The sequence below is a fragment of the Kryptolebias marmoratus genome, linkage group LG13 (genome assembly GCF_001649575.2).
Source record: "Kryptolebias marmoratus isolate JLee-2015 linkage group LG13, ASM164957v2, whole genome shotgun sequence".
Lineage (NCBI taxonomy): Eukaryota > Metazoa > Chordata > Actinopteri > Cyprinodontiformes > Rivulidae > Kryptolebias > Kryptolebias marmoratus.
This window is the reverse complement of record NC_051442.1, coordinates 12,533,040-12,552,923: the sequence shown is the minus strand read 5'-3', so window position 1 is coordinate 12,552,923 and position 19,884 is coordinate 12,533,040. Positions and strand designations below refer to the sequence as shown.

The following is a 19,884-nucleotide window of genomic DNA, read 5'->3' as shown; positions in this document are numbered from 1 at the left end:
TCGGTGACGATGAGACCTTTTGCTTTGCAGCTGCACACAATCAGTCAACTTAATGAGGAAACATTTAAACGCCGTGTCTGGAGAATGCTGCTTTGGTTTTTCAATAAAGGGATGCTTTCAAACCTCAGACACTGATCTTTTGTTTCTTTTGGTGAAGAGAGAAAGAACTGTGGTCCAGATCCACATAATGGTTGATAGTAAAAAAGGTGTTATTACTCATTTAGAAGGTACAAACACTTTTTGTTGGACTGGTTTTGTTTCTTGTCAAGTTAACGTTCGCACCATCTAACCGAGGGGATCGCACCAACTCAGAAGACTTACACTTACTAAAAACAAAAAACATAAAAATCCAGCCAACCATGAGTTTTGTCAGGAGTCTGGAACTGAGTCGCCTCTAACAACTGACAAGTATAAAAATGTTCATAACTCAGGCCGTACTGGGGTCATGAATCAGTGTTATGTCCAATAAAATCCTTTTCAAAATGTCTTTTCTTTTAGAGCTGATGCAGAAATGGGATGGGTGTTTGCTCCTGACCAATTTTTCAAAAAAAGAGGTTGCCTTTTTTAAGCTTCTGTTAAACACATAAATATGCCACAACAAAAGCAGTCAAGAAAACAAAAAGAGTTCAATCTAGATACAAAATTATTTTAAATTTTAACTGAGCATCTGTTCAAAGAATCGCTATGAACTGCATAGAGCGGGGCAACATGGAAGAGTGGCCTCCATAGAGCCACTGTTTAAAGAAAAACATGTCAGACCTTTTGGAATTTGTGAAAAGGCATATTAGAAAGTCCTCAAACATATGGAGGAAGACGCTGTGGTCAGAGGAGAGTAAAATTGGAGTGTTTTGGCCATCAAGAACAACAACTTCTGGTCAAACTTCACACCTCTGACCATGCTGAGAATACAGGCCTTCCAGGAATTTGAGACAAGAACTGAGGATCACCGTCCAGCAGGACAACTACCCGAAACTCACAGCTGAAGCAGCACAGCAGCGCTTTAAGGAGAGACACTTAAATACAACACATTCAGTGAAAACTCCTGAAGATATGGTAGACAAATATTGATGAATATGATGGAACCCATACAGAGACGTTTGGCAAAAGCAGACGAGCACAATCAGACTCCAGCTGATTTGCAAGAGCTAGAAAGGTAAGGAAAGTAACATTTGGCCACAGCTCGGTTCTGAAGATGTCAGTGCAGCTGGAAGTGCTGACGAGTGGAGAAGGGTCTAATTTATAAATGTTAGGTGGAAAGAGATCTATGGCATCTGAATCCGGATCTGATTTGTCAAATCAGACAAGTTTTTTGTGTTAATATTTATTACCGACGAGATACAGGTGGAACGGTGCGCAGACGCCGCCTTTACTCGACGTACCGCCGGATCGCGCCGGTGAGTAAACGGAGCAGACCCTGTAGCTGAAGTCCCTCCGGCTTTCTTGATCCTCGGCGGCGCCCGTAGTTTTTGAAAACATCCAACATGGCTGCTTCTACAAGCAGCAGCAAAGGAGCTGAGCTGTCTAAGGCGGAGTACCTTAAACGTTATTTATCAGCCGACGAAGATCCCAGTAAGTCAAAAGGGAAGATAAAAAAGAAACGGCGCAAGGTTCCCGAGAGAGGGTGAGTGGAAGAGGAAGTGTACGCTGGTGTACTAGCTTTTAAGCTAGCTAGCTAGCATCGACCGAGTCTATTGCCGTTATTTAGCATTGCTGCATAACGTTGAACTTCTTTATCTTTTATTTTATCTAAGACTTAAAATAGTAGACGATGATATAGACTGGAGACAGATGGTCACAGAGCAGACGGAGGTTGAAGAGGACGAAGAAGAAGCTCCAGTGGTAAGCAGCTAGCTTAGCTAACGTTAGCTTCCAGGCTAGCCCGAATTCATTCATTTAGTCGCACTGCTTACTTCAAGTGTATGTGCATGTTTTTTATTTATGATTTTAAGATTCGTTCAGTTCTAAGTTTACCTTTAAAATAATGTGTGAGATTTGTAAGAAAGTATGAGATGCTTTAATGAACTAAATATGTCTCTCTTGGATAATAAAAGTTGTGAAACATCAGTTAAACTGAAGTGTTTACATTGAAGACTAATAAGGACTATAACCTGTTGATGTACTATTTAATAGAAAGCCTGAATGTGGAAAACTTTGAGTATATAGTGACCTGTCAAAGTCAAAAACATAAACATTCACCCTAATATCACATAAAGTAAAATGCATCATTGGACCATACTAGTATATAAGCTTAATTTAGCTGCCTGGAAATTATACACAATTTTCATGTGTGCCGTGTTAAAATAACCACCTTAAATTGGGTAGATTTCTCTTGTCCCTCCTTAAACCACTCTGCGTTATGCTCCTAGAAAGCAGTTTTTGTGCTGCATCAGGTATATTGTCCTGTTGGGAGAGCCTGCTGCTATCAGAGAAATCATTTGCCATCTTGTCAGTGTTCATTAATGTTCACATAACGAACACTTATGAACACTGACGTTCACATGGTACGTGTCAAAATGACATCCACGGGAATCCAGCACGTTGAACTGAAACAAGATGAATAGAGGTATTTTTTTCAGTAGTTAGTAGTTTTATTGTTGTACCTATCAGAATAATTACAGACTAATAATATCGGCTATAATTGGGATTTGCCACACTGCTCATTAAGTAAATGGTTTTGACGTCCTAATTTTATCTTTAGAATAAGTTTAGGAAAGTCAGAATCACTTTCCTTTGTTTTTAAACTCTGTGTTTTTACTTAGATCGCTGAGGTCATTGATGAAAGACCAGAGGATGTGAAACAGCTGGAGGTCTTTAGATCAGGCAACAAATGGAAAGTAATTGGAGGTAAGTCCAGGAGCACTTAACAGGGTTTGTTCTTGTGCAAAACAAGATCATCATTTAGTGTTTCCTGTCCCGTAGCTGATGAGAACAAAGAAGACGAGGAGGAGCGAGAAAACGTAGAGCCTGTGGCATCGAGCAGCGCTCCCCAGGAGTCATCAAAGGGAAGGAAGCAGGAGTCTCCTGTCAGAAAGACAAGACACGACTCTCCGGACGTATCGCCTCCCAGGAGAGGTCGCCACGATTCTCCGGACCTGTCACCTTCAAGGGAACATTTAAGAAAGCCAGAAAAAGCACAAAGTAAAGGTGTGCGGTAAAAGTGTTTTTGTAGGTGAAATCTTATCTCTTTCTGAGAGAAAATGTAAGAAAATGAAAATGAATTTCAAAACATGACTTCAATCAAAAATATTTCAGCATGTCTCTTTGTTTTTGATCATGCAATAAAATGTGTTAAATCTGTGGTCTTTAGTTAATCATTTTGAGAAACTTGTAGGTTAAATTTGCACAACAATACTGTATGAATCCTGACTAAAACTGTTAAAAAACCTGCTATACGTCTACTTTCTTTTTTTTTTTTAAGATTCATCCCCTGCTCGACGAAAGCCCAGCTCATCATCACACAGTAAACGATCACCAGAGGCTAAGAAGGCTCAGAAACGGCACGATTCAGACTCTGACCAGTCACCTCCACGGAAAAAAACAACAAAGAGAGAAGCTTCAGATTCTGACCAGTCTCCTCCAAGAAGACGCTCCAAAATAAGGCGAGACTCCGATTCGGACCAGTCTCCACCCAGGAGGCGGCCACAGAGCGGAAAAGACTCTGATGGGGATTTGTCACCACCTCGTCGACCCGGGCCATCACAGGTGAGCAAAACGGGCTGGTTTCGACGATTTATCCATATCCTCTCAAATTCAGACTCCCTGAAGTTCTTTATTTGTCTTTGCAGGGTCACAGGATGCTTTCTGGTGGAAAGGCGGGGCTCGTTTCTGTTGACATTTTAAGAAAAGAGCAAGAGGAGAATCGGCGCAGAGACAAAAACAATCAGCCACTTGAAGGTTGGTTCAGTCTGGTTGTACGATTCATGTGTGTGTTATCAGCCGCATCCTTGATTCAGATTTATTGTGCCATTACCAATAAAATCAGCACTGAGGTGATGGCTTTTTCCTCACCTTTTCTGCTTTCACCAGATGAATCCCGCAATGCCCAGACCGTGTTCCGAGACAAAAGCGGTAAAAGGAGGGATTTAGAGTCAGAAAGAGAGGAACAAAAGAGAAAAGCGGGAGAAAAAGCTGCCAAGGATGAGAAATACGCTCAATGGGGGAAAGGGTAAACCTGCAAAATCCTTACACACACCTCGGTGCGCACAGAGCTGCGTGGCAAGCGTCGCTGAACAAACTCGAAACGTGTTTTTCGCAGGTTGGCCCAGAGCGAGATGCGCCAGCAGAAGCTGGAGGACGCGCTGCACGAAGCCCAGAAGCCGCTGGCGCGTCACCACGACGACGAGGACCTGGACCGCATGCTGAGGGAGCAGGAAAGAGAGGGGGACCCCATGGCAGCGATGCTCAGACGCAAAAAGGATAAAAACAAGAAAGCACAAGGTTTTAAACGTTGCTCCACATTTATTTTCCTTATATTTAACTTTTTATTATTCAGGTAAAATCCTCTCAAAGATGCTTTGCATGACATGCAAACTAACCTTTTTCTTTTTTATTGATTTATTTAGAAAAACCTCGTTATAACGGCCCTCCACCGCCTCCAAACCGGTTCAACATTCTGCCAGGTTACCGGTGGGATGGAGTCGACAGGTACAGTCGGTGTAACATTCACAGGAATTAGATTCATAGCGACTGCCGCCATCTTTACACGTGTGCCACTTTAGTGTTTTAATTAATTGTTTTAGTCCAGTTTAACTTATTAGAGCGCTGAGATTCGATCTGCCGAGTCAAAGCCAGGAAGGAGTCGGATGCGTGCGCGCTGATTTTGTTAACGTCGTTCTGTCCGTTCCACAGGTCGAACGGTTTTGAGCAGAAACGTTACGCGCGGATCGCTGATAAGAAGGCCGTCCAGGAGGCAGCCTATAAGTGGAGCGTGGAGGACTTGTAACGGCGCCGGAAACCGCCGCAGCCTGCTATTCTCGTCGTTGAAACGGCTGCAGTTTCGACGCCGAACTGAGGGCTTTCTGTCCCAAACCCAGTTCGATGCTGTAGACACGACTCTGTAAACGACCATAAAGTGACAACGTGTCAGTGACGAGGTTTTACTGTTTCATTAAAAAAAAAAAGGTTTTGTAAAGTTTTGTGCAGAGAGTGTTTATATACGACCCCTGAGATTTTACAGCTTGGGACTTATTATTATGATTAATTTTAATAAAAATCTAGCAAAAGGGCTTAACAAGTAACGTCTTTCATACTTTTACTAGATGTGGCTGCAAATAAGACTTTCATGAAAGCGGTTTTAGAAACAGTAATTGAACCCGTGATGCTATTTTTATGTTTCTGAATCAAATTTTATTGGAGTAAAGCATCTGAGAAGTTTTCTCACCTCTTCCTCTAATGACGTGACTCCAGATCCGTTTGTTTTAAAACCAAAAATAAAAATCTGCTGGTTCAAATGATCTAAACTAGTTTCTGTTTGGGATTATTTAATCTCATGTAGAGTTAAAAACATTTTAGGTAATTTTCAGCCAGGATTTAGATGTCTGGAGTACGTTTGCTGCTGCTGTGACTGTCCCAGATCTCATTAAAAACAAGATATCACTAAATATTTATAAGTAGCGGCTATTATTATCAGTAAAGTAGATTATGCCACATGCATGCTCCTTAAAACAAGCACTGCAGGAACTTCAAACGCTTTTATGGTTTCCTCAAAAGTGGGTTTGTGGTAATCTGATTACACAATATTTAAGTATCAGGGTGCGTCAGTAGACGAGCTGCTGTTTCATGGTCACATGGCTAATCTGGTTTGAAATGGTATTTTATGAATAAATAATGCTCGGCTTTTAAAGCAGAAGGAAAAAGCTCCTGAAAGCCTTTTAGATTGTGATTGATCGTGATTTGTACATCCTGTGCATCAGATGGAGTCCTCTGGATTCGTCTTTTTGTTTTGTTCTAAACGCAAAGTGGCATCTCAGGGTATCCTTTAGAACCTGCTTCCAAGCAGAAGCACTGATATTGTTTCTAAAATAAACTACCTTACTCTTCTTTAGGTTCTTCAGATCATCAGCCTGTTAATCAATCAAAGTTTATTTCTATAGTGCTCATTGACCAAAGTGCTGTCAGTTTAATTCAAACATGGTAGGAACAAAAAGGCAAAATAATAATAATAAAATACAATACTGATAAATAAAAAATCGACTACTTACAATAAGACAACTCAATGTTATGTTCAACATGGAGTAGGAAAAAGATGAACTTATTAAATCCTTTATATGAAGACTGATTGTTTCATCATATTGGTAAATCCATGATTAGCCATTAAACAGTGTATTATATAAACATTTATTCATGCTTCTTTTTAACCTATGTCACATAGTTCAACATGAAATAACTTGATCCATTTCTTTATTTTTCTTCCACACACACACTAAACACATTTACTAAATACAGACATGTGGCCTAAAGGTTCATCAGTTATCGGCGAGATGCTGTTTAAAATGAATCAACCAACATTTATTTATAGAGCCCCTCTACAACAGCCAAACGGTGCACAAAAATACAATACAAAAGTTAGAAAAAATACAAAAATGCCAGAGTAGATATTAAAAGTCTGCCTGAACAAAAAGGTTTCAAGATTAGATTTTTTTTAAAAGGCCCAGATCGGTAAAAACTAATGTCTATAACTATTTTCTAAAACTAAGAAATGTTACAGAATATAAATATAACAATAAAGCATGGTAGGTGAACTAAAATACATTGAAATCCATAAATAATAAAGAATTTTAAATAATTACAATACATTTTTTTAGTAAAACAAATGCTTATCTTATATGTGTGCTGGCCCATTCTTGGAACACAGATTATTTAGATTTTTTTCTAGATTATCCAGTGAATTAATTAGTTTAAGAGAATTCAACTAAGTAACACTGATGTTGCAAAAATATTATTAGATTAGCAAATTTTCCATTAAATAAAGAAAGATTCATATTTTTAAGAGTCGTGACGGACCTGCAGCGGTAGGAACCTTTATTAGGTCAGGGTGTTTCCGTACGGTTTGTTTTTGTTGATGCACGCGGAACCAACTGCTTCACGGTGCTAACTTTTTTTTGTTACGAATTGTTTGACTCAAGTGGAGGAAGAGCACCCGGGACCACTACCACCGAAACCCTCCCAGGTTCGGTAAGTTTTCTCCGGGTAAAATGTCGGACTGGTGTCCGATAGCGAAGGAGTACGACCCGCTAAAAGCCGGCAGCATCGACGGCACCGATGTGGAGCCCCATGACCGAGCCGTGTGGAGGGCGATGTGCGCCCGCTACAGGCCCAACAAGGGCGTCGCGGGAGACCCGCTTCTCACGCTGTTCGTGGCCCGCCTGAACCCGCAGACGACCGAGGAGAAGCTGCACAGCGTCTTCTCGAAGTACGGCGACATCAGGCGGCTCCGGCTGGTCCGCGACGTCGTGACGGGCTTCTCCAAGAGGTACGCCTTCGTCGAGTACAAGGAGGAGCGCTCCCTGACCCGCGCGCGCCGGGACGCCAACAAGCTGCTGGTGGACCAGCACGAGGTGTTCGTGGACTTCGAGCAGGAGAGGATCCTGAAGGGATGGGTGCCGCGGCGTCTCGGCGGCGGCCTGGGGGGGAAGAAAGAGTCCGGCCAGCTGCGGTTCGGCGGCAGGGACAGGCCTTTCCGTAAACCCATCAACTTCGGGAACGGAGGAGGAGGAGGAGGAGGAGGAGGGGGAGCGGCGCAGGAGCGCGAGGGTGAAGGGAGCAGAGGCTGGGACAGGCACGGGCCGAGAGGACGGGAGGATCGGTACAGACAGAGAGAGGCAGACTGGGGCTCCAGAGACAGGAGGGACTACAGAGACAGGGACAGGGAGGACCGCAGACACAGAGACCGGAGATGATGATGAACCCAAAGCTCTGATTAGAGAGGAAGATTGAAGCTGCTCTTCATCTAAACGTGGACACTGATGGAGATCCTAACTTTTATTGTATTTTACTGAACGATGAATGAAATGTTCAGCTTCAGTTCTGCAGTTTTGACTTTAAAACTTTATCATTTAAGCCTGGAAACTGGTGGCTCTCAGACATTACAGCTGTGAGGAAGATTTGTGGCTCCACCTAGTAATCACTAACGAATACCACCTGCTTTATTCCTTGTAACATTTAAGACAAAAAAAAAAAATGCTCTTAGAGATGTTTTTGTAACTTAATTCACTCAAACTCCACCACTTGAAGAGCCGCTGGTGTAAAAGAAAGGACGGACCTCACATTGTGCAGTTTGACAATGTAACCCTATTTTTATTTTTATTTATTTAGTTTTTTGTTCTGAGAAATATCCTAAATCATCAAACTTGATTTGAAAACACGCCTTTTTTATTCGTGTCCCTGATGAACAAATTGAAACATTAGATGATACCACAAAGACTGTCTGATAATGTAGAGAAACCAACAGCATTTGACAACCAATAAAACGACTCAGACCGCTTTTATTTTCTGAAATCTTGTTCTTAACACAACATGAAATGTTGCGTGTCCTTTTTCTGCTCACTCTGATCCTAAAAATCACTCCTTTTTCTTACATGGGGAAAAAAAGGGTGAATTTAAAGAATCTAAATCATTCAAATGTATCAAATTACTTCCTATGTGTAATTTTTCTCCTTTTTTTGCAGATTAAGATCAAAACGCTCGTCTTGGTCTTGAATTTTTAACCCATATAATGTCACGTTGGGGTCTTTTTTCCTGCTTTTCTCACCACTGAAAGCCCATAATCTTTAAATCTATAAATACAAGAGACACTGTGTGGTCCAGGTGTAAAATGTAAGACTTATTGGAAAATAAATGAACAACCTCAATCCGTGTTGTGTTAGTAAAACACCAAGAAAGATTACATCATATGAGTCAACTGTGTCTGCATTCTTTATCCATGATTTAGTCATAAACAGTTTTCTCTTTGCTGATTCCTGAACCCTCATTTCTCCAGATCTTTCCTGGTCATTTGGAAGCATTTAATTCTGCGACTTCTCTCTAAGTTGTCAGCTCGGGTTGCTCTCGTCTTCTTTACAGTTTTAAAGACTTGTCATCTGTGTGTGTGTGTGTGTTGGAGAGACTCGTCAGGACGGCTTGTAACTGAGCCCCTGTCCTGTTTTTATTAATAGACCTCTTCCTAACCGGAGCTCTGCTTTCATTTTTTTTTCCTTGACGAGCCTACGAAGTCCACCCTAATCGGACCCTCGCCAAACCAAAATAAGCACACACAAGATGAACAAGAGCAAGCCAACGCAGAAAGACAGGATGACGTCCTTCACCCTCTTGTCAAACACTTCGCCGCCGTCCTGAGACGGCTGGGCTGACGCTGCTTCCACGGCAGGATCTTCGGTTCGGAGAAGGTTCCCCGGCCGATCCTGGCTGCAGACCTTCAGAAGCGCCCTGATCATCATCTCGGAGGCTCTTCAAAGTGGTTGAGGTTTGCGCCGAAGTTCTCGGGGATGATCTGACGCCTCGCCCTCCGCTTCTCCCCCTTCGACGTGCCCGGGCCACGGCTATTTCGAGCTCCACATCTGGTCGGAGAGGCTGCTGCGGCGCTCCAGCTGTGGCAGAGGGGGTCAGCTGCTCGTTCGTAATCCAACAGCAATGAAGTCGGCGGCGTCCTGACTCCGTTCTGGTGTAGATGGACCTCCTGAACGATCCCACTGAACGATCGCAGACGTGAAACGCGACCTGAAGCCGTAGGCGCCCAGGTCATGAAGCTCGAGAGATCCCAAATATAAACACACACGTGCGCTCGCACTGACACACCCATTTCCACAGATGTTGCTGCCCACTCAGCCCACGTTTAAATCAGTCCATACAACAGCTGTGGGCTGTAAGACAACATTACACATGTTGACAAGTATTAAAAACCTGAGAGAAAAACTCAGTCGTGATTGCAAATTTGTGTAGTTTAATAATAACAAACATATATTTAATAACTGTAAATGTAATACTTGGTAGATTAACTTAGCCTGGGACTAAAACTGTATTAAAAAAATTTTGACGTGCTACTTAAAGCTGCATATTTTTGTTGTATTTTGCTTCCAGTGAGCCAAACGTTCTATTTATCCTGATCTTCAGGCTCTCTGAAGATCTTTCCAAGTTTTGATTTCTCATTTCCTGTCCAGCCTTCACACCTGAGTGGAGTAATCATACGAAGGACAAAAATAAGAAGCGTGAGGCCTAAAATAAACTCTCCGTGGCCTGAAAGTTCAGCCCGTCAGGTAAGCTTCCAGCTAGTAGCTCTTTGGGATTCAGCTTGTTGGTGCTGAAATACTATTTTATGTAAAACTGAATTATCCTTAGCATTTTTCATAGATTCGTCTACAGACATGCGAACAAAATCTGCTTTTGTGGCTTAAAATGATGAGCCTAAAGATCCAAATTAAAATGGACTTTTGCTAAGCTGTCTGTTTTGTGTCAACACAACTATGTAGACAAAAAAAACAAACTCTAAAAAAAAGTTTGCAGTGGACAGAAAATGAGCTTTAAAAGCAGCTAAAGTGCAAAGAAAACCTGAAGACCTGTTGATCCGGATCAACTTAAGAAGAAAATCTACAAATAAAAAGAAAGAGGGCTGATTTAAGATGTTTTTTGCTCACATATTTGATCATTTCACCAAAGGATGGGTTTAGCTGTGTTTGTTGTTTGTTAGAATAAGTTTTAATCTGTGTTTACAGCCGACCTGCATGTCTCCTCTGCACCAAACAGGAGCTGGCTGCGTTGACCAGCTGATGGCAGCATCACTGCAGACAGGAGCACTGGATCATACAGGTTATGAGGGTTTTTGCTTTTTAACAGACCAGGTGTTTAAAAACACTTATTGTGCTTTTCATTGACACCATAAACTGACCCCTGTGTGTGTGTGTGTGTGTGTGTGTGTTTAACTCCTTTAGACAGATTCTTCTCACGCTGCTGCAAGACAAAAAAAAGTGAGTAAACTCTTGACTTTTTCATAATGAAACTGCAACAAAATAAATGCAGTTGAAACACATCCCATAAGAGAGAGCTGCTGGTTACATGGGGGGTTGTTCTCTAAAGATGAAAGCCACAAAATAAAAAAAATACACTTTACATTTTCTACATCAAGGGATCTGTAAAATTGACAGAGCTGTAGCCGTTTTTGTGTCGAAAGCTATGCAAATTACTCTTTCATGGATTTCACTTAAAAAAAGCAGCTAAATGTTGCTTTACTTTACAGGAGAGTTGCACCAAAACGCTCTGGAACGGAAACTTTACAAAGTCAAAATATCGAACAAAGCCAAAGAAACGAGGAAAGTAAAATGGCAAAGCATTTAAAGAAAGATGAAGAAAACCTTGTTGTACTGGCTGTTCCTGATCCTCTCTGCTTCTAAACCTAAGCGCATCTGGTTTGTCGTCCTTAATGATGGTATTAAATCTTTAAATATATATAAATCTGTACAGGACAGAGCTGTTTCTGGTTGAAGCTCGTCATCAACCTCCCTCCCTCCCTCCTGCAGGTCAGTCAGAGGGTGAGTCTTCTTCCTAACGTGGTTTAACTTGCAGGCGTGTGCTCCGAGCTTCTGGTTCTGTTGCCCGGATCCGCCCCGGCCTGCTGGGCTCCACTGCGGGCCAGCCGGGGAATGAGTCTCTCTGCGCCGTGCTGAACTCGAGCCTGTGGATCAGAGCACAGAAGAGTGAGCTGCTCGCCGGTGGGGGACCGAAACAGAAAAAAAAGGCTCTAACCCTTCACCTGAAGGCAGGGTTGATGCCCAGGTTGTCCGGCTGTGGGAAGGCGGGTGTCAGCCTCCTGCAGCCGGAGGGTGGAGGAGGAAAATCCTCCTGATAACGGGACCTCATCTCTGCCGCCTCCTGTTGGCTGCTCCCAGCCGGCGGCGTTGGGTGGTCGCCCCTTTGCTGCCGTTTGTCCTCGATGCCGCTGACCCCTCGGCGTGTTTGTCTGGGCTGGGTGTGACTGTGTCCTGAAGGGTGATCACAACCTGTTTAAGGCTTTCGTTTCACACACAGCAGGGGAAATATCTCACAAAACACACTGTCTATCATCTGCCTGACTTAAGCTTAGTTAAATATTTTGAAAAGTATAAAAGTTACAAAAAAAAAAGATATCTGAGCACCCATCTCCCTGTATGAGCTGATATATGAATCGAATAAAAACTGCAAAAAAACATTCAAGAAATAAAAAACAAAACAGGAAAATAATACTGTGTATGTTCCACCAGCAAATCATCGTCTTTATTCTGCTAGAACGAAGAGAAACAGACAGGATGGGAGCGGGCAGACCTCGGCCTCGGTCTGGATGTGGTCTGAAGCAGAAGGCCTCTCTGGATGTGGTCTCCATCCTTACAGGTGTGTCCGGGTACAGGAGGAGTCCTGCGAGACGGGGAGAAGAAGAAGCTCATCTCTCCTGCATGGCACTTTTATTGAAATGGTTCTGACCATCGATAACAGCCGGACTGACCTCGTTCATCATTCTCAGGTGAGTTTTTTTTTTAGCCATCGAGAGTTTAAAAGTGACCCTGACAGTTTACACGACAAATCGGCCGCCTTAAAGTTGAGAACCAACCAACTGCAGGAGGCCACACGAGGCGGAGCTTTACCTGCCGTCGTGGGCGGCTCCCCCCTGTAGGGCCGAGCGCGCAGGAAGAAGCCGCGGTGCTGCAGGTGGGCATCTTCGAGGAATACTTCCCGGATCAGTGGCATCACCTGGAAGTGTGACACAATATCCCAACTTCTTCACACACAAGACGTCTGCTGTATTTCACTGTGCTGTCAGCATCTGTCTCCCTCTCTCTGTGTGAGAAGCCATTTAAACGTGTTTACTGCCGTCGTCATGGCGTTTCATTGTGGTACGCACAGCAGTCACCAAGTTCAACAATAAAACAGCAGGATCACCAAGGAGGGGGGGGGATTAAAACCCTGCGCTGGCAGCTCGGTTTTAAAGGGAAGCACGAGCCTCTGGAAGGTTTATTTTTCAGTCTCCATGAAAGCTGGACCAGAGCGTGAAAAGAAACAACGCATGTGAGCGAGACGAAAGCTCCGAGCCAAACATGGATGTCGCCCAACGACGACTTGAGTAAGGTGTGCAGCTCACGACCTGCAACGCAGGTTAAAGAACCTCCGTGTTTTGTTGCACACCAGCTTAATGGCATAATGAAGAAGTGAGTGTAACACAGTGGGAGTCCTTTATGCGGTTTCCTCAGAGTGTTTGGCCGCCGCTCAGCAATGCTCAGAGGGCTCCCAGTTAAAGGGCCTGTTTCAGCAGCCGGAGCCTCTTCAGCAGATAAAACTCACCTTCCTGCGACATAAAGGCCGATTTGTGCATCTCTCTGCAGAGTTATGTGTTCCACGCCTCATCTTTTTTTTTCTTTCAGTTTGTGCTGATATTTGCACCAAACTGGAGGAAGTGGTTCCTCCCATATACTGGGGTTTCCCAAAGCGTACGGGACAAAACTATACGGTGTTTCCGTTGTTTTCGATGTTTGCTGTTCTGTTCTAGGGTCATGTTGGCTTTCAAACGTTTGGGCCCCAGGAGGAAAGTTCAGAGCTGGTCTCCGTACGCTTTGTGTACCAGAACAGAAAGCCCTTCAGCAGATCGGTACCTCGGCCAAGGAGGTAGTGTGTTCGGTAGCGTCTGTCTGTGCACAAGATGATGTAAATAAATTCTGAACGGATTTTCATGAAATCTTCAGGAAACGTCAAACGTGGTCCAAGGAACGAGGGATTACATTTTTGGTGCTGATCGGGTCAAAGGTCAAGGTCACAGATCAGCTCTGACTCTGCAGCTGTATGACAGCTGGACACCTCCTGGGTCAGGGGTGAACAAAGGGTCAAAGGTCAACATCACAGTTCTCATAGTGCTCTAACTCTGCAGCAGTGTCACGTAGGAACGTCAAACTGCTCAGCTGGACACCTCAGGGGTCAAAGGTGATGCCTGTTGATTTCAAGGTTCATGGGGGTCAAAGGTCAAGGTCACAGGTGACCCCTTTTTCAATAACTTGTCTCTGCTCCTACATGTGATCCTTCTGTTTCCTCCATCAAGGAGGTTCTGTTTCCGGTTTCCGAAGATCAGATAAAAACTAAAGAACAGATTTGGTGGAAATGTTCAGGAAAAGTTGGGGTTGTCACAAAAAAAAAACAGTCGGATTAAATTTTGGTACTGATCCAGATTATGGCCCTGGTGGAGGGTTTGCGCTTCTAGTTAGTGAGGTTTTCATTTTTTCCAGCCTTCGGGGCAGGAGAACGTTTCTGCGCACACAGAGCGGGAGTCGTGAGAGGATCTAACAAGTCCCGACATGTGAGGCGGAAGGGGTTAATTTAGGCCCAAACCACTAGATGACTAAGCCGAAAAAAACTTTATCTTCCTTCACTTTGGTGCCGTTTTATTTTTTAAGGAATTTCTTTTCAAGACAATTTTACTTTGAAGCTTACATTTTACTTAGTTTTGGTGTTTTTTAATACAACACATGCTGTTATCCCCAAAAGAAGCCCACTGATGAGGAGAAATACATTTCTTTCTTAATTCTTATAATTTTTAATAGGTTTAAATTAACATCTTTGTGTCCGATTTTTTTTTTCTTTTTACTTTAATTGTTCGCATTTCTATATTAGACAGGATTTTTTTTCTTCAGCTGACATTTACTCTTTGTTTATTCGTTTTTTGTTTTTTAGCTCGTGTCACGACAGGAGCTAAACTTACTGCTCTGGATCGTCTGTTCCTGAGAGGAGTTTCACTTCAGCTGACATTTAGCGCTGAAACTTCGGCTCTTCTTCACTTCCACTTTGGGCTCTTTGTGTAGGAAACGGGATGCTTCACGTGTCGCCATGGAAACCCATATTTCTACACTGAGAATGCCGTTTCTGTATTTCATATCCTCCTCTACCCTGGAGTGGAATCTTTTTTTTTTTGTTTTTATCACTCTGCACAGTTGTTTGAAACAAATGAGCCTTTTGACTCGTTTGCTGAGAATAAACGGATCTTAAACATCCAGACTGGACGGTACGTTCAAACCTTTTAGTGTCGCAGTTACAGCTGAGGTACATCTTTCTGCAATTATTCCTTGAGATGCGTCTACAGCAGGACTGGAGACCATCTGTAGCCACAATGAGTTTACTCTGTGTAATTACAGAAGGCAAATCATAAACCAATATAAAAACCCCAGAACACAGAGAAAGTCGTGGACCTGGTTCAACTTTGGACCTGAACCCAGTGGAGCAGAGAGAGACCTGTAAATGGCTTTCAGTCAATCAAACTTACAGCTCTTTTCAGACAACATGTATAACACAAAGTGCTTTACAGGGTTTAAAATCAGCTGATCCCTCCAGAAACATACACACACACACACACACCTATACCCCATGAGACTAAAATGACTAAAAAGCCTAAGTGGAGCTGCAGTGGAGAAAACACTAAAGCATCAAATGTAACAATAAATAAACACATAAACTGAGTAATTAACAGTGTTTAATTACTTAGGGTGGACATTTGTTAAAACTAGAGAAAATGCACAAAAGGTGAATGCTAAAAAAGCTGAAACTTACTTATATGTTAAAGTTATTAAAGCTAAAAACTACAAGTAGCAAAATGCTAGCAAAAATCTAAAAAGAAGCACAAGAAAAAAGCAAAGATGTTGAAACCGATTTTAAAGAGAACCATGCTTTTAAAGTATTTGAAAAGATCCTAAATGAAGTTACATATTTGGAAAAACACAAAAGTTACATAAAACGAAAGTCAGAGCTGAACGTTTTGGGCCGATATTGACACCAATTATTTTTCTTTTTGGTCAACATGTATTTTGCATTTAACTAAATATAGCCTAACACTAATGCCATACTAGCCATAATGTTCAATGTTTTTGATTAGAAAATTTTGTATATATGTATTGTCTATGAAAAAAACAACCTAAACATTAATTACACATCATTTACTATCAAAAGTCTCCTGCATAATTTTTAATAAATGAGCAAAGTCAGGTTTTGTTTACGACAATTACAAGATGATAACAAAGGCGAGGAATATTTGCTTTTTTCTAATGCAATTTTTACAAAATCCCCGATATGTTTGAGTTACATTAACCCCCCAAACAATTATTTAACCATGTAGGAATTGTGCTAGAAGGATAAAAATTCAAATCAGAAACACAGAAAAATCGCACACTTTGACAGCTATTACAGTTTTTAACAACCCAGAGAAGAACCCGTACACTTAAAAATAACATATAAAAGAGCAGCTGCTGCCGATTTTTTTTTTTAAATGACCAAAATCGGCTGATATAAATCCGTCAACCAAATAATCGGTTTCCCAAATAATCGGTCTATCTCCAAGACAAAGCTTAAAATAACTGAATATTGTTATTCCTAAAACTCAAGTAAATACTGGCTTACAAAGATGGGGTTTGTGTTTAATTTTTATGTTTTCATTTATCAATTAAATATCGCCTCTTTACATTTTATTGTCCTAATATTGTTTCTACAGGCCACTCTCCGGCGGTAGAAAATGTGTTGCTAGGCAGATTTTCCCCTGATTTCTCCACGCGCCACCAGGAGTCTCCCGTTCCCATAGTAACAAGCCTTCGAGCGGAGCTAAAGGTGGAAAAAAAAGTTAGCTTCACACCGGTCGCCTACAGTTTAGTTGAGGCCTAAAATAACCAACATCTTTCAGTTTCTCCGACTTCTGTCTCAGCTTTAAAGTAACCAAGAGGGTAAGAAAAAAGCGACGTTATATTTGAGAGCATTTTAAAAAGCGACAGGAGCGGCTCGCCGTGAAATCTCTGCAGTGTCCGGAAGTGAGAGAGAGAGAGGTGGTGGAGGCAGGGGGGAGGAAGGCATGAAGAAAAGGAGCTGGAAGAAACTTCTGACCAAGTTCCTTTGAGCCTGCTCGAACGGTATGAGGTAGGGGGGGCTTTTTAAACCCACGGGAAGCGGACAAGTCTCCTCGCCTTTGTCCCCTGACGAGCAGCGGCGTGTGCCGAGTTTTTAGCGATGGGTCTGCCGACGCTGGAGTTCAGCGACTCCCTGCTGGACAGTCCGGAGTTCAGAGAGAGGCTGCAGTGCCATGAAGTCGAGCTGGAGCGCACCAACAGGTTCATAAAAGACCTCATCAAAGACGGGAACATGCTCATATCCGCCCTCGGAAGTAAGTCGGCTCTGGTTGTTAGTGGCTTGTGTTTTTTGGGGGTAACTGTGAGCTGATTAGCGTGTGTCCGATAATCAGTGAAATCACTGCTGCGCTGTGTAGCCACTGTTATTACTGCTTGTTATGAAGGTAATTGCGATGTTATGCCGGGAAAACAGAGTCGGTATGATTCACCATAGACCCACTGTTCAATGCTGATCTCAGCTCAGAGCCTCCATTTGCTTTCTTGATTACTTATCAGTCTTTGATAAGCCCTCTGTCCTATAAAAAGCCATTAGTCATATTGACATCCTCACGGTTAAAGGCACTCATTGGAAACTATGAAATCAAACATAGAAAAGTGTTATCCCGAGCTGTATCAAATTGGGCAGTTTGACAGCGTTTACTCCAGTAGTTTTCTACAAATGAATTTCTGAAACGCGGGTACGCACTAGGTGTCAACAAAGCGCCCAGATCGACCTACATTAGGCTGAGCGTAGTCTGCGCAGGTGGAGTAAAATACAGAAGCGCAACAAGACGAATATGGTGGAATCCGACCTGCGTGGAACCTCAGAGAAGGTGGAAATGAGGGCGTGAGTCCGCCGCCAAACGAAACGAAAGGAAAGAGAAAGAACGAGGCGGGCGTCTGTCAAGATCAAGGAGAATGATGGAGCGCCATGATGACGACAAAGCACGACATTCAGATGTTCAGCATTTGACAAACGTGTGTGAGTTTCAGCCTAACCCAGGGGTGGGCAATCCAGGTCCTCGAGTGCCACCACCCTCCAGGTTTTACTTGTTTTCCTGCTCCAACACACCTGATTCAGTGGTTAAGTTACCTCTTCATGTTCTGCAGAAGCCTGTTAATGACCCATTGATTCAAATCAGGTGTGTTGGAGCAGAGAAACAAGTAAAACATGCAGGATGGTGGCCCTCGAGGACCAGGGTCGCCCACCCGTGGCCTACAAATCGAAGCGTAAACACGTACCACCACGCCAAAGCTGTGGGACTTCCACGGACGTCGCCATTGTTCACATGTTTTCAGTCACTTCGGCTGTTTCCAAACGTGAAAAAAGAAAACGCACATGGTCGCTGCAAAGTTTGTTTACAGATGTTAAATTTAAGTACACGTCAACCATCAATATGAGGAAAAAAATGTCTGAATTTTCTTTTTGACTTTCTGGTTTTATTTGACCGGTCTTGACTTTGCAGTGAGTGCCTTTTAATATAAAACCTAACGTCTAACTGAACGGACCAGTGATTTATGTGAAGCTGATGTCGCGTACCGCTGCTAACATCTTTATATTTTATTTCCAAGGAGCCAGACTTCTTTGAAAATCTTTGTTTTGTTTCAAAGAGATCTTAGCTCTTCTTTTTTGGACTTTGGCAACTTTTCCACTTACTTCAGTTTTTAATTCAGTTTTTGTACCTGATCATGGCAGAATATCGGGCAGTTTGGGCTTAAAGAAGAAAGCGGACAAGTGGAGAAAAAGGAGGAAACATTGTTTAAAAGTCATCTATTTATGAAACCGGAGAAAAAAATCCAGCGAATGCCTGATGCAGGACCTGAGAGATGGCTCATTAATTAGTTCATCATTAACTGTATGCCAGGTTTTCATTGAATAACTTCTTAGAAATCATCTGGTTGGTGCTAAAATACAGTTTTATGGGTCAAACTGAGCTATTGTTGGTATATCTGATAGATTTAGTGCCCAAAAAACCCAACTTTAAGTTGGTTCTCTCTAAGTTTGTTGCTGCTTGTCGACAAAATCTCGATTCATCCTTTGAGCTTAAGTACTTTTTTTAAATCGATGATTCATACGTCTGAGATAAAAGTGGCTTAAAAAACAAAAAGAAAACATCTTTCTCAAAAAAGATCAAGCCCTGGACTGAAAATAAGTTTAAAATAAATAAATAAATAAAAAGCAACCAAACCTTCAGAAAACCTATATATTTTGTTTTATCTGATCAATTTAACAAAAAGTCTGTTTTCTTGGAAGCCGGAGATGATGAGTGCAGTCACATGACGGTTACAGGTTAACAGAAATAATCTGAATTTCAGCAGCAACTAGTAAATCTAACCAATCATCCTGAGGATCTAAACCTCTCCCAAACATCTCTGAGAAGCTCCAACCTTACTGAGGGTCTCAGGGTTTGTGATATTTTACTGACAGTCCATCAAAGAGCGTTACAGAGCTGCAGCTAACGTTGTTTTTTTATTTACTGTTATCTTGTTAAAGAACAGTAAAATAATAATTTGTGGTCAAAAGCTCCCTTTTCCTAGCTTATGTTGTGTGTTTGGCAACAATGGCGGCCCGAGGTGGTCGTTAGTGAACAATCAAACAGCTGTTCTCACCTCCAGATGTGGTTTAAACCTTTAACACGCTTCGCACACGCGTGTCCCACGGCAAGTTCATTCAACCAGATCTCTCATGATGACGATGATGACTCTGTTAGTCACCGCTCCATCTGAAAACACCCAGCAGCAAAACGCTGCTCATCATTCATCAACTACCAGCTTCGGTTTAAAGCTTCTTCTTTTTTTATTTTACGCAATTTAGCGTTTTATTGTGCAATAAATGTGATAAATAACTTTTCATAAATGTGCCATGAATGAATGAGTAATGAATGAATATTTTCTTCTTTATGGGGCTTTTCTTTACAAGGCAAAAAGGAAAACAAGTTAATTCAGGAAACTTTGGAGTTTAAATTAGATTTTTTATGTTATTTATTTTAAATCATTAACACTTATCCCCCCCCCCCCC

The 19,884-nt window shown here is 42.3% G+C and overlaps 4 protein-coding genes across 4 annotated transcripts in view; 3 read left to right on the top strand and 1 right to left on the bottom strand.

Annotated features, from left to right (window-relative positions):
- Window positions 1–1,447: 1,447 nt before the first annotated feature.
- bud13 (BUD13 homolog) lies at window positions 1,448–5,450 on the top strand. Its single transcript, XM_017418211.3, has 10 exons — window positions 1,448–1,621; window positions 1,752–1,839; window positions 2,760–2,844; window positions 2,920–3,144; window positions 3,419–3,702; window positions 3,786–3,894; window positions 4,027–4,165; window positions 4,256–4,437; window positions 4,563–4,644; window positions 4,849–5,450. The coding sequence occupies exons 1-10, from the start codon at window positions 1,482–1,484 to the stop codon at window positions 4,940–4,942; spliced, it is 1,428 nt and encodes a 475-aa protein (XP_017273700.1). The 5' UTR covers window positions 1,448–1,481; the 3' UTR covers window positions 4,943–5,450.
- A 1,608-nt stretch (window positions 5,451–7,058) lies between these two features.
- On the top strand, window positions 7,059–8,849 carry snrnp35 (small nuclear ribonucleoprotein 35 (U11/U12)). Its single transcript, XM_017417969.3, has one exon. The coding sequence runs from the start codon at window positions 7,194–7,196 to the stop codon at window positions 7,896–7,898; it is 705 nt and encodes a 234-aa protein (XP_017273458.1). The 5' UTR covers window positions 7,059–7,193; the 3' UTR covers window positions 7,899–8,849.
- A 1,123-nt stretch (window positions 8,850–9,972) lies between these two features.
- Window positions 9,973–12,414, bottom strand: si:dkeyp-69c1.9. Its single transcript, XM_037979093.1, has 3 exons — window positions 12,289–12,414; window positions 11,741–11,969; window positions 9,973–11,662 (listed from the first exon to the last, which is right to left on the bottom strand). The coding sequence occupies exons 1-3, from the start codon at window positions 12,344–12,346 to the stop codon at window positions 11,533–11,535; spliced, it is 417 nt and encodes a 138-aa protein (XP_037835021.1). The 5' UTR covers window positions 12,347–12,414; the 3' UTR covers window positions 9,973–11,532.
- Window positions 12,415–16,571: 4,157 nt separating this feature from the next.
- Window positions 16,572–19,884, top strand: part of arhgap42a (Rho GTPase activating protein 42a) — a 20,459-nt gene continuing 17,146 nt past the window's right edge. The window contains exon 1 of the mRNA XM_017417925.3: window positions 16,572–17,140. Coding sequence (XP_017273414.1) covers window positions 16,987–17,140 — 154 coding nt within the window. The 5' untranslated portion in view covers window positions 16,572–16,986. The remainder of the gene's footprint in view (window positions 17,141–19,884) is intronic.